The sequence below is a fragment of the Condylura cristata genome, unplaced genomic scaffold (genome assembly GCF_000260355.1).
Source record: "Condylura cristata isolate star-nosed mole 26May11 unplaced genomic scaffold, ConCri1.0 scaffold00012, whole genome shotgun sequence".
In the NCBI taxonomy this organism is placed as follows: Eukaryota; Metazoa; Chordata; class Mammalia; order Eulipotyphla; family Talpidae; genus Condylura; species Condylura cristata.
This window is the reverse complement of record NW_004567113.1, coordinates 29,930,262-29,957,400: the sequence shown is the minus strand read 5'-3', so window position 1 is coordinate 29,957,400 and position 27,139 is coordinate 29,930,262. Positions and strand designations below refer to the sequence as shown.

The 27,139-nt window shown below is 33.3% G+C and overlaps 1 protein-coding gene across 1 annotated transcript in view; it reads right to left on the bottom strand.

The window, feature by feature from the left end:
• CLOCK (clock circadian regulator) overlaps window positions 1-27,139 on the bottom strand; it is a 76,697-nt gene that overhangs the window by 35,884 nt on the left and 13,674 nt on the right. Inside the window, exons 2-7 of the mRNA XM_004681284.2 lie at window positions 20,354-20,442; window positions 15,647-15,736; window positions 11,213-11,272; window positions 7,264-7,412; window positions 4,314-4,405; window positions 1,912-2,001 (exon numbers count right to left, since the gene is read on the bottom strand). Of these exons, the coding sequence (XP_004681341.1) occupies window positions 1,912-2,001; window positions 4,314-4,405; window positions 7,264-7,412; window positions 11,213-11,272; window positions 15,647-15,693 (438 nt within the window). The 5' untranslated portion in view covers window positions 15,694-15,736; window positions 20,354-20,442. The remainder of the gene's footprint in view (window positions 1-1,911; window positions 2,002-4,313; window positions 4,406-7,263; window positions 7,413-11,212; window positions 11,273-15,646; window positions 15,737-20,353; window positions 20,443-27,139) is intronic.

The following is a 27,139-nucleotide window of genomic DNA, read 5'->3' as shown; positions in this document are numbered from 1 at the left end:
GACAATATATATCACAATAGAGAGGAAGGACATTGTACTCTGAATGTAGTTTAAGGAAAGTGCCCAAGAAGCAGGATTTTAAGTGTGACTACATTGCAAATGATGCTCTGATTATGACTAAATTAAAGATTATATTGTTTCTATAAAACTGAAAACCAGGCCCTCCCTGGTGGCGCAACAGGTTAAAGCACAGCACTATAAAGCTTTCGCAGCCATTGCATCACGAGTTCAATCCCCAGCCACGGGGTAACCCATATGGCATGACAGACCTCTCCTCACCCGCCTGATGCTCAGCAGTGTATTTCAGAAGTCCATGCCTGTTCTGCTCTCCACTCTGCCTCTTGGTGAATCCTCTCATCCCCTGCACCTCTGGCCTGTACCCAGTTCTGTATGTATAAATAAATAAATCTTAAAAAAGCAAAACAAAACTGAAAACCAATACAATCATATATGGTTTAAAAGCATAAAGATATCTTTTTCTTTAATATTATTTTAATCCTATAAAAGGTTTTTTCCTACTTTCCCCCACTATTTAAATATATTTTTTAAAAAAGTTGGACAGAAAATTCAGTTAATCAATATGTCCTTTTCTCTGTCTAAAGGAGTTTACTGACATGTTTTCATAATCTGATTTCAAAAATACTTTTAAAAATTGGGCTAATAACTTATTATTATTTTTAAAGATTTGTTTATTTATGTACACAGAACTGGGGTACAGGCCAGCGGTGCACGGGCAGTGAGAGGATTCACCAGAGGCAATGGGGAGCAGAACAGGCCGACTGTTTAAGTACACTGCTGAGGGAAGCAGCGGGCGGGTCAGGAAAGGTCTGCCGCACCCTGTGGGTCACCCCCAGAGCGGGGATCAAACTCATGCTGAAGTGGTTTGAGTTTCTTAGTGCTGTGCTTTAACCCACTGTGCCACCAAGGAAGGCCCCTAATAACTTATTATTTTAAAGTCCCTAGAACAAGTAGTAATTTTTGTTACCCAAGGAAACTAGCAAATTACTACATGTTAATTAGCAAACTACTACAATTTCATTTTCAGTAAGAAATTACTCTGAGAATCTCAACTTCTAATGGGAGTAAGGCCATTCTCTTTAGAAGGTTAAAACAGCAAGAGTAATCAGAAACAGGAGATAGTGGTTTTCCATAGCTCCCGAAATACCTTTACAAAACCATTTACTTTGTATTGTTATAAATTCAAAAAGATAAGGCATTTTAGGAGTAATTTACAAACAACTTTTTGTGATAACAGAACATATGTTCCATCTCAGATAAGACCACTACATATTAAGTAAAAACTTAAAATTCATAAAAACCATCAACTGCAGTAGAGCAGTTAACACAATGTCTGGTACAGAATTTAATACATATATGGTAAGTAAAACATAATTCAGATATTCACCACCCTAATCAAAATTACGCAATATAATTTTTTTCTAAGTTGCTATGTTTTCAGTCATCATCTCAAATAATGTTGCCATTTTAACATTATCAATTTGAGTCATAGCATCAAAGTTCTGAATCACTATTTTTACTGAGTTCTTAAATTATTCTTTTGAGAAAATTTGTGTTTCTCTACTGCAATAGGTATGGCAATAGAAAATTTAAATCATTCTTAAGATATTCTTAGTAATTTAGCAAAACATCTTAATCAAGCTGATTACAAAAAAGGAAACAAGAAAAACAGTATTAAAATCAAGAGGAAGAAAAGTAGTTAGGTAATATTTACTTACTATAAATTAAAGTCAAGAATGACCATAAAACATGGACAGCCTAAACCAAAGACATACTTAATGTACTCATCCTTACCTACTCTACCCACTGCCCTAGATGTCTACTTCTAATACCTTGGAACCTTTAAAGTAGGCATTAAAAATAAGAAAAAAATCATCATATTTGTTTACTTACTGGTAAATGTTCAAGTAATGAAGTTACACTCTCAGACACATATATTATGCTTCCTTCTGTCATGATTGCTAAAAAAAAACCATCAAGAGCCTGAAATTAAACATAATGGTCAGTTAAATGAAAAGAAAAAAGTATTTCACGGGACAGAAATAAAAATCTAAGATATGTAACAAAGGACTTAAAGTTGAAATTTCCAGGGCATTGTCAAAATACTACTTTCACCTTTACAGTATCTTAGTTTACATTGTTAGACATTTTAAGTGCTTTGGGGAACATTACTCTATGGCTATTTGACAGAAGGATTTTATGACACTATTCTACCTTTATTTTATATATACATATATATATTTTATATATTATTTTATATTTTATTTTGCTATATAAATTAAGAATGTATATTTACTGAGAAGTTGTAAATACACACTAACAAAAATTTGACATGTTAAAAATAAGTGTTTTTCAGGAAGGTAATCTTAAAAGATGTGAGGAAAACCATGAGACAATATTGTCAAAAAGTTAAGTATATGTACATTTTCTCTGTGGTATATTGTAAGTTTTAGAATATTTCTTTTTGGAATATCTTCGTATGTATTACATGTCTTGGCAATTCATGACATGTAAAATCTGCCCATTATGAAGTAAAATGTGAACACAATGCTTTTCTATATACTGAACCAGTAAAAAGATAATTTACCTTCATTAAGGTTATTAAATGAGTATAGGTTATATTATACCAATCTGTGAAATTATAAGAACTTTTCCATATGAATAAAGCAGAGTAAGAAGTTTATGATTAATATAAAGGGTCTCAGTCAATTACACTGAGAACATAAAGAGTAATTAAATGAGTTATTTCCTTCCTCTGCACAGAGTAACCTGTATACACCCTCCCATAAACATACTTTTTCATACAGAGAGATGATTTTGGTCAAAGTCAAACTACTTTTTAGGGGGGGAAAATTAACAAAACTAGGAACTACATTTTGGTTTGTAACTTCAATGTCCGCTAACTTAAATGAGTCCTCCTTGATGATTACTAAGCCAGGACTCCCTGTGCCACGCCCGGCTTTCACTGAAAGAAGTTTCATGAGCAGCAGTGCACTAAGGCTGAGGCCGTGGGATTAGAGACTCATCTGCAATGAATCCTGAGCTACTTGCTATGTCACTTTTGGCAAATTTCATAATCCCTCTGTCCCTCAATTTCATCCTTAGGAAAGAAAAGGATACTAATAAGAGTTTAGTTCATAAGATTATTGTGAGAATTTACCAAGCTAGGTATGTAAAAATCTTTCAGATTTTAAGGATAGATTTAAATATATAAAAAATATTTATATTCCAATAAATTTTCATAGGGTAACATTTCTGCTGAATATATACAGATTTATTTAATCCGGTTATTCCACCTAAAGTATAAGCAAAAAAATAATTCATTAATTTGCAAAATACTTTGTGTTGCTTTTGACTTTAGTCAATACACAAAGATACTAGGTATGGCCATTTCATATACGCACATGACATAGATAAAGAAAAATTGCAGTTTAAAATATCTTGGGCCCAAACAAGGTAAGAGAGAGTAAGTAATATAATGATCCTACAACTCCACCTCAGCTGCTTTCCATAATTAAATTATGCTCAATTTTTGTTATCTACTTTTCTTGTCCCTAAGTATACCATCTCTATTTCATACTTAAGTTCTCATGAAAATGTGATGCTGAAATGTGTACATGACGCCTATATTGCTCAATATAGGAAATGATTAGTAAATAGAAAAACAGAATTGATAAGTGTGAATGACTCAAAACTTTTATAGCTGATTTTATAGCTGAGGTACTAAGTTCCAATTTAAGCAAGTGTGCTCTGTTTTCAAAAGTCTTTTTTTCGAAAAAGAATATTTTCTTTTGAAAGTTTCTACTTTAAGAAGAGCTGCCTTTCCAAGTATATTTCACAGTTTTACTATTTTCAAAATACTTATTTTGTTATCATTTTACATTGCTTTTATAGGTGAATTTTAATTTTATTAATTAAAAAATTTTATTAATTTGTTTTTAATTATCCTTCTGTTCAGTATGATACATTTCAATATATTAATGTGTGATAGGATGAAAATTTTTTTATTATTCTTCATTTGAATGTTAACAAGTGGTCTCAGGTAGAGAATTTCATAGCAATAGGTTTCTTCTTCATAGCAATAGGTCTCAAAAGTGTAAATTAAACTGAAATACAAAAATTTGGCATTACTTATCACAAAGAATTATTTGTTTACAACGCTTACATCGATTAATTTTAACTGAAGATAATAGTTTACAGATTTACATTAAGAGTTTTCAGTATTAATAACATTCATCCATATGATTTCACTTTTGAGGAAAATAAAACTTTTCAAAAATTAAATCTTGACATACCTCTAACATTAACTGTGTAAACTCTTCATTACTAAGGAATGTAGGTTTCCAGTCCTGTCGAATTTCACTAGCATCTGACTGTGCAGTGATTTCTGTAAACAGATTATTTGACAGATTAGTGGCATATATCAACCCCTGGGTTAGGGTTAGAGAGAGTAATGGTAAATACAAAAGTCCTACAAACTGCCTTTTTACTTCCCACTCTGAGGATGAGATCTGTATGTATCTGCTGGTCATGGTAGGAGTCAGGACGTCTGGATTTTGGTATAATAAACTATTTGTCCTAATGTGACAGTCATTTTCTTGGGCTTGGTGTCTTAGTAAACCAGAATGAATTTTTCTCTGGGGAGGCTTGAAAGCCTGTGTTGCAGATAGACCGGATTGCTTCCTGCTTGATGCAATGACCAAACAAAAATCAAAACATATCAGAGCAAGCATTATGATGAAGAAATTTTCTGTTTTTTCCCTTCCTTGCCACTGAAACGGTAGTATCTGGAGCAGATATAAGATGTGAACCTGGAGAAAAGGAACCAAGGAGGTGAGTCAATCTGCCTTTTTTAAAATAAAGACATTAGGCCTGCATCTAGTCAGGCAGAAAGATTCTTTCCAGAGTGAGGTGCTCTATCTTAAATAAACAAGGAGTCTAACTTAAGACTTTAAGCGAAGCTGTTAGACATAACTCCAGAGTAATTCTTAGTGTCCTCTTACATGTTTTCGTAGTAGTAGAGAGATGGTCCAATATTTGGAGATCCCTAACTAGGGACACATATTTAACACTGTTAGTTTATTTTGCTACATACATCTAATGGATTTACTTATGAAAACTCTATTCATAATTGATGACATCTATTTAAGTAACATATGAACTTGTTTAAATAATAAATGTTTTAATGCAAACATATTAAAACAACCAACCATAATAAAAAGATCTTGTCATAGACATTATTGCATAAAAAATATTCTACTTTATAGAGAAAAGTAGGGACCAAGTTGTTCTGACTTTTGTTGCCAGTTACACAAATATAGCACATTAAATTGTCATACAAAATCTGCTATAACAGAAATGTCTTCTGGAGAATATGAAGAATAATTAGTAGTGTAGTTAGTAATCCATGAAGTAAAAGTCATAATTTTTCAAATTCACTCAATTATATACATTCAAAAAAGGGATTTAAATCCATCAGCAAGTTCCAACAAATTTGAACAGGTTTTAGAGTATTAAGTATAAATCTTTTCCAATTTATTTGCATAAGAATTATATACCTGTTTTGAAAAAATCTTGACTGACTTGAAGACAAAATTTATCCTCTATTGTCAAGAAGAAATGCATACATATCATATAATTTCATTTCATTCAACAATCATTTATTTAATACAATGTCAGAGAGACTGAACATGCTATCTGATAAATGCCACTGAAGTGAGACTTATCTATAAAGGTAAAATGTAATGATAATAATGGCAATAAAAATGAAGACAAGCAATTTAAACACATTTATACAAGAATCAGATTTTGGCAGCTATGTCATGGTACTAAGAAAGATGAAAAAGTATCCAAAAGTCTTTTTAGGTTTGAGTTCTGCAGTCTGAAAGATTGGTGGTAGAAAATGGTTAAAAAATAAAGAGGTGACTTGACATCATTAAAATAAATTCAGTTTTAGCACTGAGTTTGAGGATGTTACAAAGAAAGATCCTGAGGTTACTGGGAAATCAAAGACTGAAAAGTTTGCAACAAAAAATACAGATTTACAAGTTTTAAAAGAGGCAATAGCTGAAGTTGTGAAATGAGATAACCAAGGGAAAGAATGTAAAAAAAAGTAAACATTAAAGATAAGATCCTGGAAATGGCAGACTTAGAGGGCAGGAAAATAAAGAGGAAAAGAACTTTGTTTCAGTTAAAAAAGAGGTAAAGGAGTAAGTAAAGTACAGCACAGTGCAAGAAAAAAAGAATTCAGGAGAAGATGAATTTAAATTTCTACAGCTTCAGATATTAAGAAGAAGAGGTGAGAAGAAGCTATTGCTTTATCAGTGTCAGGGGTGATGAAAGGGTAATGGCATTAATTAAAACAACAAAAAAACTTTCAAAGAATGGTGAAGACTAAGCAAGGCTGAAAATGTACTATCAAGAGAGGAAGGGAGAAGTAAATAGAGGCACTAGTTATAAAATCTCCTAAGTTTTCCAGATTCATCTGCATCTGATAAAGTAAGTATCCTATTACAAGTTCTTCATCTATCATCTTTGCTACAAAAATACTTAAAATTCTTTCTGTTCATGACCCATTTTGTCAACATATAACCATCTTATTTTAAAATGTAGTGTTTATTCCCTGGATATACACTGAAACAGGTTTTTAAAATGACACAGTCCTCATGATCTGGCTACTATTCTTTCATACATATTCTTTCACATATGCTCCAGTTACAATGACCTCTCCTATTCTGTTTTACACACACTGTTTTCTCTGTACAAAATGCTATATTCCATACTCCTCATAAATGGAAAACTCAGTTGAAAAATCAACTATTTTTAAGTCTTCCCTGACACATCCTTTTCTCTTTGTTTTCACAGCAAACATACACTTTATAGACACGTCTCATGGTGTAATTATCTACAATGTAATTAGCTGTTTACAAGCTTGTTTCTCTTGGCTTAAGTTATATAGGGGTGAGAACTGTTACCTTGCAACACAAGAATCTAGGATATAGTATGTACTAAATAAATGCTTGTTGAATGAAAGAACATACTTCCTAAGCAGTTGATTTCTTCCTCATAAAACAGTTTAAGAAGCAGGTAGTCTTAAGCATCACTGCCAAGATCGTATTGCATTTGATTTAAGAGATGAGTCTGCTATTTAAAAAAAAGCACTGAGATGGAAAAATGCACAAAATGATGTAAAAGTAAACTACTATATTATTTTTTAAAAAAGCATTTTATAAGTTAAACATTTACCTTTATGCTTTCGTAAAAAATCAATGCTCTTCTGTAGCACAGTAGACTTGTCCATCTTTCTAGCATTACCAGGAAGCATGGATCCCAGTTCTTTAATGAGGACATTAAATTGATCTCTACGTTTCTTTTCAGATTTGTTTCTAGACACTCTAGTGAAATAAAAAAAAAAACAAGCAGTTTTCAAGCAATCCATTTAATTACACAAATAATGCTAAATTTGGCACAACCACAGAGCACTGTCTCTTGATTTAGATAGTAATATTTAACTCCTACGTTACCAACAATATGCAGTTAATTTGGGCAATAATTTTTCGTCAGTTTATCATTAAAGGAACTTTAACACAGTAAGAATCTTTTATTCATATGTCTTTATAAAAAATGTTTATAAACAATACAAACCATATTTAAATGTCAGGCTTATTTTAAGATTTATTTATTTATGCATACAAGAACTGGGGTATCGGTGAGGTATGGAGGGTTGAAGAGGATTCACCAGAGACAGAGTGGAGAGCAGAACAGGCAGATCCAATGAAGTAACGCTGCTGAGGAGCTCATGAGGCATGACAGGTCAGGTCAGCTGCGCCATGTGGGTCAGCTACCTGACAGGAGATCAAACTCATGTTTCAATGGCTGGCAGTAGTTTGATAGGACTATGTCTTTTTAACCTTGTGCCACCAGGAAGGCCCTCAGTTATATTTAATTTAATATTTATCAAGAACTGTATTTTCCTCAACGGTTACTAAGAATATCACTGAAACATCTGGTTCAAATACATATTATTTGTGTTTACAAATCATTAAAAAATACTGAATCAGGAAAATTTGCCTGTAAATTATAAATTACAAATTAACAGTAGAATACTCCTCGAACTCTCGCTTAATCACACGTTCTTCTTCCTCTTTATTTCTACATCCCAACCGCAACCTTTCCATTTGTCTGTGAGCACCTTCATCACAGGGCCCAAGTTTTTCATCTAAAAAATATGTCACATTATAACTAATAAACAGTAAGCACTCAAAACCTATGTCTAAAATGATTAATTATTATTATCTAAGTGAAGTAATATCCAATAATACTTAGTTGCAATGAGAACTTTAGAAAAAAATAAATTCAATTATGCAAGTAATATTTAACCATTCTTTAACCACTAATATTTGCTTTGTAAAGTCAGATTTCCAAATTCAGTTTTTGTTTAAACAAAATTTACACTTTCTCCAAAAGTCATAATATAATTTTATTTTGTTTTTCAGTAAAAAGCAGGTATTTTATCTGCGTGAATACAAAAAAAAAAGTTTAACTGTTCAAACCTCTTAAGTAATATAACAGATGTTAACTGACTCCTTCAAACATGGAAAGCTTACCATAATGACAGACTATGTTAGTAAAGGCTAGGGGAAATGGGAAATGACAAGCCCCTTCAAGAAATTTATGTAATTCCTATGGAAACATGAAGGAACCAGGTATGGTATCCTAGAGTTGGGGGTAAAATGGAAGTAATAGATACTGAAAAAAAAATCAAGAAGCTTTTATGCTATGTAAAAGGATTTTAATTCAATCCTGAAAGCCACAGAAGGCAATTGAAGGTTTTAAGCAACCAAATGACATGAACAGATTGCTTATTAATAAGAACATTCTGGCACCAGTGATGTAAAGATCAATGATTGACAAAACAAATTCATTTAGAAAATACTACTAAGAATTACTATATGCTGCAAAGGACTGAGGGTCACATGCCCATTTAGCAGACAGCTGTCACACCACTTCTTAAACAACAGCAATAGTGTTTATGAAGCAGTGTGGTTTGAAGGTTAAGAGACAGAAATTTCCCTTCTAGGCAGATTGGATTTGATTTGGGTGAGGAGATAAAAGAAACTAAGAGGATCCTCAATAGGGTTAATGCTGTTTCTTAAAGTGAAATACAACATGTGATATTGGTTTTGGTGGACAGAGGATTCAGGAGAGAATTTAGGGATGGTGAAACTGCCCATTTGATATTTTAACGGGTATAAAAAGAAGCAGTTTGATATATATCCCTCTAGAGATGCCTAAGAAATAAACATCTGAGAATTAGTATACATGAAATATCTGAACAGAAGGTAAGGGGCTAAAAAAAATAATAGCCAATATTTTGTTGCATACTTATGTGCTAGGTACTATTGTAAGCATGTACAAAGTCTCCTTTAAAAGCAAGCTTACATGTTAGACTCAGTTTGAAAGTATTCAGTCCTTGTAATGAATGACCCTACTGATAACAGGTCACGGATGTATCATTACTGGGGGAGCTACAAAACTGCCTTTGTTCTGCATTCAACACTAAGGTCTTTAACTCCTCACTGCTTTCAGTTAGTTTAGTGTGGTGGTGCTTCATTGGACAGCATTATTACGAGATTCATTCTTCCTCCAAGATTTTCTACAGATTAATTTTGGTTTCCCCAAATCATGATCAAACTAAACCTTCAGAATCATTACAAACAGAATATCCGTAGCTCACTTTATACATCTATAAACTTGGTCTTTAAGACTCTAACCCAACTCCTTAGTGTTTTGCCTCTTCATTCAAGCAAGACATTCCTTTCATCTTATCAAAGACCTTATGTCCACCCTAAAGATTCTATAAAAACTCTACCCAGGCCCTCCCTGATGGCACAACAGGTTAGGATGTAGCACTGCAAGCTAGCTGCAGCCGCTTCAGTGCGAGTTTGATCCCCAGCCCGGAGGTGACCCACATGGCTGGCAGACCTCTCTTGTCTCGCCCACTGCTCCCCTCAGCAGTGTACTTCGTTGATCTGCCTGTTCTGCTTCTGGCTCTGCCTTTGGTGAAGCCTCTCATCACCCCTGCACCCCAGTTCTCTATGCATTAAAAAAATAAAAAAAATACATAAAAAAACCTCTTCCCGTCCTTCATTAAAGTAAGGTTTTGTTAAGAGATTATCCTATATTTTTGTTTTAGCTTTAAATCCAAATCTTTTCATTACCTTGAATCACACTATCTTTACTCAAAATCTTCTAAGATATACTCTAATCACTTTAACTATTTAGTAAATCCTGGTTACTGTGTTTGTCTTATACTTTAGTGTCTATTATTATGCTAATGATAGATATTCAAAAACTATTCCTTGTTATATTTCTTTTTTTAATCTGTGTGTAATGTTCTAATTGTTCTGTCAATATCTGAGAACCGTACGGTTCAATGGTGCTGGTAAAAAAACATGAAGTGCTTATTATTCATTCTCAGTGACTAGAAACTTGGCTGTAACGCTGCCTGGACACTCCTTCCTGATACTATAATTAACTGCGAAGGCTCCTCTTTAAAAGCCTTCACCATTACCACAATAGCTCTAGATCCCATTCCCTCACTTACTTGATAATATCACCCAAAATTCTCCCTTCTTTACTTCCCCTTTTACTGGACAATAAAGACATATCAACATAGGACATGGAAGCCATCCTGCAAGATCTCACAATGGTCACAACTAGAACAAACTGAGCAAAAAAACATGCTAATGGAACATAACCTAAAGTATAAAATATATATAGTCCATCCAGGTATAAGAAAATTTTCCCATAGAAGAATTTCAAATATTGTAGATTATATGCCTCTTCCAAAGAGAGGTTTTCCAATCTCCCCCATCTCGACACGACACTAATTTGCTTCCAAAACACAGAGTACGTTAAGAGAAAAACAGTAGATACAAGGGTGAATCCAGGCAAACCCTACTTTAACAAAATGTCCCCAGTAATGTCAACAATAATATGATATGAAGAGAAGGGAACTTTTAGTGAATAGTTTTATTTCACTGATAAACTGTATCCTGATATTTAAGCTCTTCCACTTTACTAATCTATCTAGGTATTGAGGTCATGAAGGCAGAAAGCTTTTGGAAATCACTGATTTACTATTTGGCTACTATTAAATTTACTCATTCATTTACATCTTAAGTTGATATACCTTTTCGCTTTATCCTTGTCATCTTCTTCCACCAACCCGTCAAAAATACTACCATCATCTCTAAAAAAAAGTTGATAAAGAATATGAGAACAGACTTAGGCAACATTAATACTAAATTCTCAATTTTCATGCATCAAATCACTAATGACCTAAAATTTCTGTGGGATGGATTCAATTCAATTTTAATTACTACCTGTTTTCTAATAATTACTTGAAAATTAAAGTTGGGCTATATTTGATTAAAATATTCAAGTTTTACTACATATATGAATTGAAAACTACTTAGTGGTACAATGTAAATAACATGCAAAACAAGAATTTAATCATTAGTTAAATATCTTCTTTCAAACTTTTAGTAACCAGCAAAAAATATAGGAAGTCAATGTATTTTCCTATAACATAGTTATTCACTTGAAGTTTCTTTTAATTATAATAGCATAGCTTTAAAAATTTATTTTCTAAGACATTCACTTTATCAAACCTGTAATCATGAATAAACATGCCACTAACTAGCATATTAACTTATATTAATGCACTTTCACTCATTCATTCATTATTGAAAAATATATGTATTAAAGAAACGTGTATTTATATTAAATGCATTTATATATATTTATATTACATCTATATTTCTATATTGTACTACACATACTTACTGTTTATGATAATAATTATTAACACTAGTGTACTAGGCTCTGTTCTGGTCATGGTTACACAGCAGTTAACTATTCATATAGCTCCATACTATCCTACAGCTTATTTTCTAGTAGAAAGAAATAAATCAACATGAAAATAAGTTGCAATGAAATTTTTTTTTAAGGGGTAATATTTTAGTTACTGGATATTTTAGTTGCTTAAGTCTGGGTGGCAAGAGGACTTGCTGAGGAGGCGACATTTCGATGTGAGATCTAAGTGACCATATTTATTCTCTCAGTAAACATTCTTTCCCAGAAGACTACACATAGATCCTGCCTGATGATATGGCACATCCCAAAATCTATGGCAGTGCTGCAAGTAAGTCTCTCTAAGGTAACATCTTAGGCCTTAGGTCTAAGTTCTGGTAGAGTCTAAATCTACAATGCTTGTTTCCTACAAAAGGGAGGTACACAGGCCCCAGATGTAAATGTCACTTCTATGTACAATGCTTGCCACAAAACTCTTCAAAAAATTTCCTATGGAAAAACTACACAGTACAGTATAATAAAGATTTTTAGCATCATAACAACAGAGATCATAATTACAAATTCTTACTAATTACATGACTTTCAACAAGTATTTAACAAGTCTGACCTATAGTTTCTTATCTGTAAAAGCTCATGGAATATTGTGAGCTTAAGTGAAGCAACATATAGATAGCTTGCTATATACATTAGCAAATAAGTACATTAAAAAGTTTCTGTATTACAAAAATTTAAGACATTATTAAATGTAAGACTTATTATTTCATGTATACCACTAAAAAAGATTAAAACATGTAAACAATTAAACTATGATAAATCAATTGTAAGATGACCCCAATGTCAAAGATGTTTAAAAAATAAATAAAAATTAAAAGCCACAGGAGTATTAAATATCAAAGCAGCAAGGAGGCTTATCCTTTTCCAGAGAGTAAGACTTTAAGATTACAGTTTTAACTAATGAAATCAAAAAATAGTTACACACTAAATTAGCCACAAAAGCTAAGATGCTTAAAGATATGGAGTATTCTAATGAACACTGATGTAAATTTCCTAAATAAAATCCTAGCAAACAAAATCTAGCAATAAGTCAAAAAGATAATTTAATATCAACAACCAGGATTTATTCCAGGGTCACAAGGATGATTAAACATCGAAAAATCAATGTAATACAACTGACAACATGAAGAAAAATGAAACCCATATGATAATTATCAATAGATGCTAAGAACGCATTTCAACAAATCCAACATCTATTTATGATGAAGGCCTTCAAAATTCTTGGGATGGAAGGAACACCTTAACATAATAAAGGTCATATACAACAATCCCATAGCCAATTATCACTCCCAATGGTGAAAAGCTAAAGCCTTTCCCTTAAGATCTACAATAAGACAAGGATGTCCAATCTCACCACTTCTTTTCTATGTAATACTGGAAGTCCTAACCAAAGCAATAAAATGAGAAAGACATACAAGGAATCTGAACAGGGAAAGAACAAGTAAACTATCATTATTTGCAGACAATATGATAATTACATAGAGAATCTTAAAAACTCTACAGAAGAGCTAATCAAAATAATCAACCAGTTTATAAAGTAGCAGAGTATAAAATCAAAACACAAAAATCAGTAACCTTCCTATATTCAAACAATCAATCTGAAGAAGAAATTAAGAAAAGCATCCCTTTCATAATTGAAACAAACAAACAAAAAATCCAATAGCTGGGTATAAACCTAACAAAAGAGGTGAAGGACCTACACAAAGAAAATTGTAAAACATTGTTGAAAGAAATAAAAGAAGACATGAAGAAATGAAAAGACATTCCCTGCTCATGGATTAGAAGACTTAATATTATCAAAATGGCCATCCTATCAGAAGCAATTTACAGATTCAACACTATTCCAATAAAAGTTTCAATGACATTCTTCAAATAAATAGAATGTTGATGAAATTCATATGTAACCATAAAAAAAACCTCAAATAGCCAACACTCTCCTCACCAAAAAGGAAAATGGAGGCATCACACAACCAGACTTCAAACTATACTCCAAAGCCATAATAATTAAAACTGTATGGTACCAGAACAAAAACAGACAAACAGAACAATGGAAATGAAGAAAACCCAACCCACATATTTATGGACAACAAATTTTTGATAAAGGAGCAAAGAAAATACAATGGAACAAGGGCAACTTGTTCAATAAGTGGTGCTAGGAAAACTGGACTGTACATACAAAAGAATGAAACAAAACTACTACCTCACATTATACACAAAAACCAACTCAAAACAGATAAAAGAATTCAACATAAAACCTGGTATCATAAAATAAATACAAGATAATATAGGTAAAACACTATGCTACTTATATCTTAGTAACATCTATAAAGACAAATCCCCCAGAGCAAAGAACGTGAAGAAAAAAGTGAACAGCTGGGACTACATCCAATTAAAAAGCTTTTGAAAAGCAAAAGAGACATTAACCAAAACAAAGAGACACTTGGGAGAAAAATTTGGGCACACAATACCTCTGATAAGGGATTGATTATAAAGATCTATGAGACTCAACCAAAAAAAAAGTAAACAATGGAGTCAAAAAATGGGCAGAGGAACTTAAAAGATACTTCTTCAAAGAAGAAATGCAAACTGCCAACTGGTATATGAAAAAATGTTCAACACCACTTATAATCAGTGAAATGCAAATCAAAACCACAATGAGAATTACACTTACACCAGTGAGAATGGCTCATTAAAAAAACAGGAAACAAAAAATATTAGTGAGTATGTAGAGAAAAAGGAACTCTCCCACACTGCTGGTGAGAATGTAAACTGGTCCATTCACTATGGAAAGCTTTCTGGAGGTTCCTCAAACTACTAAAAATGGAGCTTCCATAGGACCCAGCAATTCCACCCCTAGGAGTCTACCCAAAAGACACAAATATTAATTCAAAAGGGTAGCTGCACCCCTATGTTTATTGCAGCACTATTTATAATAGGTAAGATATGGAAACAACCCAAATGCTTCAAACAGATGACTGGCTCAAGAAGAAGCAGTACATATACACAACAAAATATTACTAAGCATCAAAAAAGGTAAAGGCATGCCTTCACTGCAACATAAATGGAGCTGGAAGGGATTATGTTCAGTGGGGGGAAAAATATATTGCATGGTTTCACATAAAGGAGGACTGTAGGGAAATTAAATAAGAGATCAGGAAAACATTAATTATAATAAGCTAAAAAGCTAAATTAATAGGCAACTATAAATCAGATGCACTACAGGGGAGGGGGAGGGCTAGGGATCAAAACAGGGGAGGGAAGAGCACAGGAACTATCACGGTAGTGCACGGGTAAATTGATGGTGGGAATTATATAGGGAGAAAGCATACATTGTACAAAAACGAAGAATAATGAAAAATATATATAAAATAAATATAAATAAAGGTATGGAGTTAGTACCAATAGATAAGGAGAAAAACGATAAGAAGTAGGGAGATTCCAGAGTATTGAGCAAACATTTTAATTATCATGGCTTCTTTCAGAGTAGCTCAGACCAAATCACTCAAAATTATAGCACATTTCAAACACTGACACTAAATAACATTAATATCTCTTACTGGTTCATTACAGAAGTTGAACATAGTAGTAATTATTTTAAGTGCAAAACTCCTTTTATCAGTTTGATAAAGACCATTGCTGTAATGGCAAAGTTGAAAATAGGTTTATTTAATTCAAAATAAAGTCTCCAAAAACATACCTGTCAACAATCGAGCTCATTTTACTACAGCTTACGGTAAACAACATAACATATTACGTTTTCGTCTTGTGGTAGACATTTGTACTTCTCCTTGAGTGGAAGGAAAAACAGTCATTAGTTTCCTAAAAAAACTTATTTCTACACAGTAATCGTGAGAAATACTGTTATCACATAAACTTCATGTTTTTGCTTCTACTGAACATTGGATCATTATTTTCAAGCAAATACCTATAGCCTATTGGAGGTTTAACATCCTCCAAATAAAGTACAGAGGAAAAGCTTCAGGATGGTAACTCATTTTTTTTCTTACTATATGATTAAAAAAGACACTCAACATTCAGTATACATCTAGACTATGTAACTGTAAACAGGCTGTAATAACATCAACTAATTGACAAACAGTTGTTGTAAGTCTATTTTATTAAGCATAATGTTAAGATTCAAGGATACAGGGATGAAAGATAGTTCATGAAGGTAAACACAGTATCCTGAAAAACACTATATGAGAAGTAGAATAGGGAGATAGATGCCTAAATAATTATAATAAAAGGGTTAAGAAAGGCAGATAAGGGATGATCAGAGGAAATATTCTTGATGACAGCAAGTTTGTCAGGTGACCTATATAGTTTTGTTACTGAAAATGCAGTCCAGAGACCGCATCTGACAACTTGTTTTTAAAAGACCAACTTGTTTTTAAAAGACCAAATCTTGGATCCCAACTCAGACCTACTAAGTAAGACTTTACATTTTAACAAGGCCCCATGTGATCTGTTCAAACATTTAAATTTGAGAAGTAACTTACTACAGGAATGGAAGGAGCAAACTCTCAAGACAGAAGAGCAATTTGCAAAGGCACAGTTTTTATGAAATGAGATAGTGTATTTGAGTAGCTTTAAGAGGTTCAGCATTTCCTTTAGAGAAAAATCTAGGCATGGTACAACAAAACTTTTATTTACCAGATCACAAAGTGAGAATAGGAGTGGTAGAGTAGTAAAGGTCGTAAGTCAAGCAGAGATGAGTCATATCATAAAAGCATTTATCCCTACACCAGAGGAGTTGAAATGTACTGCCTTCACCATATATCTGACAAGGGACTGATCATCAAAAATCCTTGAAATGGTCATACAACTAAACAAAAGGAAAAATGGTCAGAAGAACTCAACAGACACTACTTCAAAGAAGACATGTAGATGGCCAACAGGAATATAAAAAATTGTTCATCATCACTCATCAACAGGGAAATGAAAATCAAAACCACAACGAGCTACTGAGACAGTAAGTGCTAGCAAGAGTATGGTGAAAAAGAAACCTTCTTACACTATTGTTGGGAATATAGATTGGTCTAGCCCCTACACCAATTCTTTCCATAAGTGTGGTGATTCCTCAAAATACTAAACATGGATCTACCATATGACCCAGCAATTCCAATCCTAAATATCCATCCTAAGAACATAAAAATATTAACTCAAAAGGAATCTGTACTCCACTGTTTGTAGCAACACTATTTACAATAGCAAAGATATAGAACAAACTACATATCCCAGAACAGATAAGTGATCAAAAAATGTGGCACGTGTGTGTGCCCATATGCGCGCGCGCACACACACACACACACACACACACAGGAATACTACTCAGTGATCAAAAAGATAAACTCATCTCATTTGTAGCAAGAGAAATGAAATTGGAAGGGATTATCTTAAATGAAGTGAGTCAGAAGAGAAAAATAAATACTGATAGTTTCTTTTATCGGTGTTAATATAGAGAAAGCAAACAAAGTATCTGAGAAGGATCAAAGAAACTTTGAAAGCAGCCCCGGAAAGCCATGGCATCCAGGAGAGGAGGGAGAGGGCAGGAAAGAGGGAGAGAAGCACACCAGGGACTATGATTGCAAGACTCCAGGTGCTTTGGTGACAGGAAAACCACAGTGATCACACCTGAGGGGGAAAAAAATCCTATACTGTGAAAAAACCAAACAAGGATGTGAAAAAAGGTCATTATATAAATAAAAATTGGAATGCATTTAGAGAAAACGCATCCTTCAGACATTACTGGTTGAAATGCATAATGACACAGCTGTTGGAGATTATAGACAAAAATTAGTAACCCTCAAATTTGCATGAACCAGTGAAGTGATAAGCTAAATGTAGTATACTTATATTCATAGGATATATTCACTAATAAAAATGAACGACTGATTACTAATAAACATCCTAGTAGTTTCTGATGCATAAGAAATTCTACATTACCTATCATGTTTTTCCTTTAAAATTTAGAAAATAATATAAGTTAATGTGTAATTCTAACTAAACCAGAAAAGGTGTTCTAAGGTGTTCTAAGGACATGACTTCTAAAATATGGTATCATTGTTTTCAAATGTACTTTTGTGAGAGAAATAAAGAATAACCCTACATAAAAGATACCATATTGCCACCAATAGTTAAAGCTGCAGAAGTGCGACAGTGAAAAACAAAAAATTCTTAAAAGAAGACAAGAAGAGGAGTCAGAGGTAAAAATAACAGAAACAGCATCAAGATAAAACACTGATTTTAAATGCCTGGGTAGCATCAGCAAATAGAGCACAGAATACAGCATTTTAGAGTGAGAAGAGACTTTAAAGATTTCCTAAGTACCACCCTCTGTTCCAATATATATGTTCAGAAGTTTCAAACTATCACTAGAACAACGTGAATAAAGCAAAAAGTAACAGTCAATTTAAGTGAATTTTAAAAGAGCAGCTTCAGCTTAAAGTTTAAGCCTTATAATATAGATCTAAGCCTTATAATATATGCTTGTTTAATCACCAAAAGATAGAAAGAAGGACAAACTATGGGGGGATAAAGAGCCCCAAAATTAGGTTTTAGACCATAGGAAAGCACACACTGATTATAAAAAGTCAATTCAAAAAATTTTTCAATTAAATGAAGACCATATATCTCTAATTGTTTAGTACAATATTTTTCCTTTACTTCTCTAGCCAACTGATAGAACAGTTGGCAAAGGTAAGACAAAATGAAATACGCCCAAGTGTGCTAGAGAAACTATTGGAAAAATTCCTCCTAACATCTTTGAGCAGTGTCAAATTAACTTTAATTTTTAAAAAAGTGATAATGGGGGAATAGTTAAAAAGTCTTGTTTAGAGACCACCCTTTCCAACTAAAATCATATTTGATCAAATTAGTTATAAGGACCCCAGTTTTAGAAGATATGTGAGGTCCCTAAAATATAGCAGTTGACTTTCAAGGATATAAATTAACAGATATTAAATTTTATTATTAAAAGTCTTTTTTCTTAGACACAAAAACACTGATTGAAAAAGATACTTGTACCCCCATGTTTACTGCTGCTTTATTTACAATTGGAAAAACATGGAAGCAGCCCAAATGCCCAAAAGTAGATGACTGGATAAAAAAGATGTGGTACATATATACAATGGAATATTACTCAGCAACCAAAAAAGAGAAACACATGTCTTTTGCAGCAACTTGGATGGAGCTGGAAAAGATCATGCTTAGTGAGATAAGCCAGAAAGAGAAAGAAAAATACCAGATGGTTTCACTCATAGCAGGAGTATAATGGACCAGGCGAGAAAATAACAAAAATAATGAACAACCATATACCAGAGACATTCTGTGGGGGCGGAGTGGGGAATGGGATCAAAAATGGGGGGGGGGGGGAGGGGGGAGAAATGCACGGGACTAGGGTGGTGGCACAGGGGTGATTTGGTGATGGGAAACCCGGGGGGATTACAATCGAGATGGAAAAAAAAATGTGCAAAATGACGTAAAAATAAACTTTGTAATAAAAAAATGCATAAAAAAAATTTAAAAAAAAAGTCTTTTTTCTTAAATATTGACATTAATAGAAGCAGATAACACTTTTAATTCATCATGTAACATCAGAAATTAACAGAATATCTGTGCCAGACAATTCATCTTTGAAAGAGAAACCCTTATACATAAGGCAACACTTTTGTATTAAAAAGTGTTTGTATTAAAAATAAATGGTGTTAGATATGGTAGTGTCTGTTTCAATAAGTTTTTCTGCCTTATTTTAAAATTTAGTGCTTATATCTTTTTTTGCTAAGGTATACATGTTCAAAGTTCAAGGAATCCAGATAGTTTTATAAGACTTAATTTTTAAAAATTAGATGTCCTCTAGCTCCCAAATCTACACCCCTAGCCAAAATCTCAACTTCATAGTCATATATCACTCTATTTTTTTAATATTTCTACAGTTTTATTTCCCAACCTGAAATCATATACTCTTCCCCTCACTTACACCTGCTATATTTGTTCTTCTGTTCCCCAAGTATGTCATGATCATTTCTGTTCCTCTGCCTGTCAATCTTCTTTTTAGGCTCTTCATAAGGACTGACACATTCTTTGCTATTCAGATCTTAACTGAAACTCTTCCATGATGAGTGTTTCAGATCTCCTAGTAAAGGCATTACCAGCCTCTATTCCATTTCCCACTCTAATTCTCTGCACAGAATTAGCCACAAAGTATTCATTTATTATTTGTCTTCACTCCCTTTATAACATCCTATGACCACAAGGTAAGCATCTATCTTTTTCATCATTATATTCTGAGTAACCAAAGTGCTATCTGAACACAGCTGGCACAACACTTTTAAGGATTAATTTACATTTTTTTCCTGGAAAAATGTAATTCAAAGTCAAGTTTAAGCTGCAACCCTTTCATTACCTTTTTTTTTTTTTTGATATTTTGAACTGATTCTTCAGAAAACTGTAAGTTCAATGTATCCTACATCGATGACCATCAGTTTCAGTATTCTGTTTAAAAAAAGAAAAGAATAAGACTTATTAGATTTCTTGAACTTACAAAGAAAGTTTTTAATGTTTAAGTTTTTAAAATGAAGTTTTTAAGCAATTTTTAAAATAACAAAATATCTAACTTTACAATGTTTCTAAAAGAAAATAACTTTAAAATAGAGAATAAATGAAAACACATCTAGTATAGAAGTCAAAAGGACAAAAATAACTTATTACTCTAAAATAAAGGTATGTTAGTAGTCAAGATATAAAAGAAGCAATTTGTAAAATGTTACAAACTATGGTGTAAAATGTAACTAACTATGGTGTAGGAGAGAAGTAAAAGAGTAGACTTTTAAAGTTATCAGTTTAAAATAGATTGTTAAAACTAAGATAGTTTATGTAAGTAAGGTCCATGGTAGGCACAAAGAAATCAACCATAAAGGAAATTTTACCATTATGCAAACATCATAGGATATACTTACACAAAACTAGTTAGCCTACTTCACACAGAGGCAGTATAGTAAGAAGCACTGTCACTTATGTGGCTTATGTGGTCATCTTTGAAATGTTATGGGTCTCACTGATACTGTACATGCTATCTATAAGACACTTACTTTGGATTTAAGGATATAGGAAAGTAAAAGAATGGAGAAAGATATCCCCTGCAACTGGTAATCAGAAGAGAACAGGTGTGCATATTCTTATATCGGCCAAAATAGATTTTAAATCAAAAATTGGGATACTATCTCATGATGAAAAGGTCAATTCATCAGGGAGATATCACAATCATAAATCTAGACACAGCATTCAATCAAAACATGTAATCATTCAAATATTCAAACATTCATAGAAATGAAGAAATAGTAACACAGTTAATAGCCCAATGTCAATAATGAACAGAAGGCAGATAAGCAAACAAGTAAATATGAACAAGATGGACCAAATGGTCTTAACAGATTATACAGAACATTACACTCAATTGTAGAAGAATACACATTCTTTTTAAGTACACATGAACAGACCTTACATTGGGTCACACACGAAAAAAGTTTATCAAATTCAAGAAAACTGAAATCATAGCAAGTATCTTTTCTGACCACAATGGGATAAAACCAGAAATCAAGTAACACAAAGAAAAGTGGAAAATTAACATAGCAAAATTAAAGAATATACTCTTGAACAATCAATGGGTCAAAGAAGAAATAAATTATAAACTGTTGAGATTAAAGTATAAACACATCAAAATTTATAAAATGCAGCAAAGGTCATACTTACATTAAACTTATAATGGTTAATATTATGTTACAAGAAAGACCTCAAAAGACCATTAATCTAAACATCAAGGAATTGGGGGAGGGAGAAAATAAGCCCCAAGTTAATATACAGAAGGAAATAAATATTAAAGCAAATATAAACAAAACAGAGAACACAAACCAACAAAACAGATTTTAGGAAAGAGCAAAACTATTTAAAAGCTATTAGCTGGAGGGCTCTCCCTTGTGGCACAATGGGTTAAAGTACTGCATTATGAAGCTTTCCAAAGCCACTGCAGCACAAGTTCCCATCTCTGACCAGGGAGCTGACCCACATGGTGAAGCAGACCTCACCTGACACGCCTACTGCTCCCCTAGTCAGTCAGCCTGTTTTGCTCCCCACTCTGTCTCTGGTGAATCCTCTCATCCACCACACCTCTGGCCTGTACCCCAGTTCTGTAAGCATAAATAAATAAATCTTAAAAAAAAAAAAATTGTTAGCTGGACCTTCCATGATGACACAATAGATTGAGGCGCAGCACTGTGAAGCTGGCCTCAGGGGCCTCTGTGAGAGCTCAATCCCCAGCCAAGGAGATGACCCACATGGAGCAGCAGACCTCTCCTGTCTCATCTGCTACTCCCCTCAGCAGTATACTTCATCAATCTGCCTGTTCTGCTCCCTACTCTGTCTCTGATGAATCCTTTCACTGCCCCTGAACCTTGGCCTGTACCCCAGTTCTGCATGCATAAATAAAAAATAAATAAAAGTGTTAGTTAAAATAAGAAAAAAGAAAGCAAGAAGACTCAAATCAGGAATCAATTCACAATGGATTCCACAGAAATATAAAGAATGACAAAAGACTATTATGAACAAGTAAACACCAACAAACTTTATAACTTATAATAGATAAAAGCCTAGAAGTGTGTGATGTACAAAATCGTGAATGAAACAAAATCATGAATGGAAATTCTGAACACATATATAACTGTTATGTTGAATTAAGGATGAAAAATCTCAACAACAAAAAAGTCCAGAACCAAACAGATTCAGAGAATTCTACCAAATATTTTAAGAATTAATCTATACCAAACCTTCTCAAACTCTTCCACAAAAAAAATATAGACAAAGGTGTGTGCATATAAATATATCCATATGCATATACAATATACTTATACATATACAAACTCACTTTATTAAGCCAATATTACAAGGGAACATATGCAAACCCACTTTATTAAGCCAATATTACCTTAATCTACAGGCATAACTCCACACTGAAAACATAGCACAATAAGCCCTCAACAAAATTAACAAAATTCGACAGCAAATTTAATATATCCATACACCATGATCAAGTAGGGAACAAAAAATGATTCAATATACAAAATTAAGCCAACATGATACAACAAAGGCTAAAGCTTACTTGTTCATATCAACGCAGAAAAAACATGTAACATAATTAAACACCTTTTCATAAAAAAAAAAAATAGTTAACATCACATTCAACGCAGAGACAAATTTCCCCTAAGATAAGAAACAAGGCAAGAAAGTCCAATTCATCACTTCTGTTCAATACAACCTGGAAGACACAGCTAGAGCAATTAAGCAAGGAATAATTTACTCAATTATCCTAAGCCTCAGAATTCTCACTACACTGCATAGTATACCATCCTTTATACTATACTATACTGTGAAGTATAAAGGATATAGTGAACAGGAATACCCATTACTATTATTAACAAAATAAACACAGATGCAACTTATCCTTTAAAAAGCAAAAGGAGGGCCCTCCCTGGTGGCGCAGCGGGTTAAAGCACAGCACTGAGAAGCTAAAGCCACTTCCGCATGAGTTCGATTCCCGCCTGCCCCGAAGGAGACCACATGGCGTGGCAGACCTCTCCTGACCCACCCGCTGCTCCCCTCAGCAGTGTACTTCGTCGGTCTGCCTGTTCTGCTCCCCACTCTGTCTCTGGTGAAGCCTCTTGCCGCCCCTGCACCTCTAGCCTGTACCCCAGTTCTGTATGCATAAATAAATAAATCTTAAAAAAAAAAAAAGCAAAAGGAAGGTTTAAACATTTGCAGCATGACTAAAATATTAGTATGTTTACCACATAATAATGTCTAAAAGTTGTCCAGTAAAAGGTTAAAATCCTACCAAAACAAATTTAAAGAACAGAAAATATAAATCATTAAAAACAACATACAAATCGTTAGCTATGTAAAAGTTACTTCTGGCTAGAAATCAAAGAAACTTAAGTAAAATTAGATTACAATTAAATATTAGTGATTCTTTAAAAAATATACTGCATATATCTATCATTTAGCAAATGTTTACTGAGCATAAGGCTGATGGTAGTTTAAAAGTGGTATAACAGAGCCATCATATTTGAGGCAAAGCCCAGAGACATGCACAAAGCAGGCTGTGAATACATTAGTGGGATACAAAAAGAAGTTGAGGAAGTTACCTCAAAAAGTGATATCTAAGCTGTGATCTAAAGGATAAATAAAAGTTCAACAAGTAGATCATGAAAGGATACATAAAGGTAAAAAAGAAAGATGCCGCAGAGCATGCCTTTCCCACAACATGAGGACACTGAAAGATCATTCCAGCTACAAGACTGAAATGGAGGAGGCAGTATTCAAGTTAAGGAGATACAGATACTGAGATCATTAAACAGGACTTGGTAAAGGATCAGCAGTGAGGACAAAACATCAGCCAGGAGTACCTCCTAAAGTATGGACATATCTGGGAGTTGGGAAGGAAACTCAGGAGGAAAATAAGTTTGTGGGGTGGGCAGAGGAAGGGGAGTGAATAATGCTGAAAGCAGGGGTAACATTTACTGAACATTTACTATGTGCCAGGCAGTCTTCAAAGCTTTCCCTCCTTTAAAAGGTTCAACAATCACATAAGGTATGCTCTATTACCTCCTTACATGGAAGAAACTGAAACACAAGAGTACAGATGGCCAAGGTCAGCAGTAAAACTGAGATTAAAAACTGACAGTTCAGCTTGAACTATGCCCTTAATCATTATGTTACAGATACCTCCAGAAGTACTTTAGATGATGGATTCACTACAACGTGTGTGTTCAAGATTTCTCTGACATATACAAGAAAAAATATGTCCAGTAAGCAGTTTGAGGTAAGGGGTTGGCATTCAGGAAAAACCAGGTGACAATGTAAACGGAGAGACATTGAACAAAAATATGTAAATTACTGTATGCTCTTCTCTAGTAAGAACAAATAAAGTGAGAAAACAAGTTAATATTGTTATCTAATGAAAAATTAGCAGTTCAGAGACAGAAAAGTAGCTAGTAAAATGGGGAGAAGGCAGAGAGGAAGAGAATTTAAAGAAATGGGCTCTAGAGACAGTTATAACTTAGTCCCATTTATTAGCTGTGGGTCTTACAGTTATTTCATCTGTAAGCATTTTTTTTTATTTCTTTTTTTAAAGATTTATTTACTTGCATACACAACTGGGGTACAGGCAAGAGGTGCAGGGGCGGTGAGAGGATTCAGGAAAGACAGAATGGGGAGCAGAACAGGCAGATCAATTAAGTACACTGCTGAGGGGAGTAGCGGATGAGACAGGAAAGGTCTGCTGCGTCATGTGGGTCACCTCCCAGGTCAGATCAAACTGGTGCTGAAGTAGCTGTGGCCAGCTTAGTAGTGCTGCTCTTTAACCCACTGCAGGGTTAGGCATTTTTTTTATTATTTCTAAAGTAGAGATAATCATGTACCTGACACAGACAGTTGTTTTGAGTACTGAATTGAGTGTGTTACATGTTTGAGACAGTACATATAAAACAACAAATGTTTTAAGTACGATTAGTATTAATAATATGAAAAAGCACCAAACATAAAAAAATCAGTAGTCACTAAAATTCAAGAAAGTGTTATAAATAACTGGACATCATCAGGGCCCTCCCTGCTGGCAAAAGGGGTTAAGTCTCATCACAAAGACACTCCCCACTCTGTCTCCGGTGAATCCTCTCACACACACACCCCCAATACCCCAGACCTACATCCCAGTTCTTGAATGAATAAATGAAATTTATCCTAACAAAAAAATAAGTGGGCAACATCAATACTGCAGAGAGGATAAGATGACTATAAAGTGTCCATTAGGCCTTGAGAAGATTATGCTAAGTGAAATAACTCAGAAGGAGAAAGACAAACACTATATAACTTCACTCATTTGTAGAATATAAAGAAAATCAAACGCTTAGACTCTAACAACATATTTGTGGTCACCAAAGGTGAACGAGAGAGAAGTACAATGTGATAAAAGGAGTTAACTGAATGGTGGTGGATTATGACTAAAAATCTGGTGCTAGACTGGGGAGAAAATGTAATCTTGAAGCCCATTGTTATAAACTAATGTTACTGGAAAATAATAATAAAATGTTCATTATATTTAATAACAAAAAATTTGATAACTTTGGTGAAGAAGGTTTGAAATAGAAATGGAACATTACTTTGAATAATTTAGGAATCTTTTAAAAAAGTTTCATGAGTGAATACAGAGAGAGAAAGAAAAGGTTTGATGAGGTACACCAATAGCTTGAAAATATATGCTCATTGTCCTAGAAATTTTGCTTTAATATAAAGTAAATAATTTGAAATGAACCCAAAGTTTTATATTCATTCCATCATTACTTAAAATAGTAAAGCTGGAATTTAAGCATCCAGCAGCGATAGCAGTAATAGCATCAAAAATACAGTACACATAAATTCAAACCAGTGATTATCCTCAATAATTAACCTATCTTTTACCTCTTCTTTTACACTTTTGAAAATTTCACCAATGATTATACATTATTTTTACAATACGAAAAACTTAGGTTTTGCCTTTTTTCTTTGTCTTATTTAGTAATAGACCCTGGCTATACCTAAAGAGCATAAAAATACATATTATCCATTTCAGAAAACAACAGAAGAACATGAGTAACAAAACAATGCATTATAACTATAAACTACTATGTACTGTTCACATAATTTAATGAAAAAAATCTAATTTCCTTTAATTATTAATAATTTTAAGTGATTAATTCAAAAAGATTAAGTCAAGAATGGGTTTAAACAATAGAAACTACAGTAGTCTTTTTCCAACCTAATAACCTATTGACCCACTGACCTACTTTGGAATCTAGGCTAGTTAAATCTGATATCTCAGATATTTTGGAGACTGGTAAGTCTACTAACATTAATATAAAATACTGCTGAAACTTAATTGACTGGTATAATATAAAACACAATCAACAAAACTACGATTATTACCATTTATGACAAATTCTAACTTGCTTCTTTTTACAGATCCTATTTTGTAACTAAAGTGGTAATTTTTCTGGCAACAATTTTAAGTTGTAATCAAAGACCCAAATCCTTTTAAAATTGAACAATACAAAAACTAAAACAAAAACTGAGTATACATGCAATAGTGACAATCTTTCCATATTCT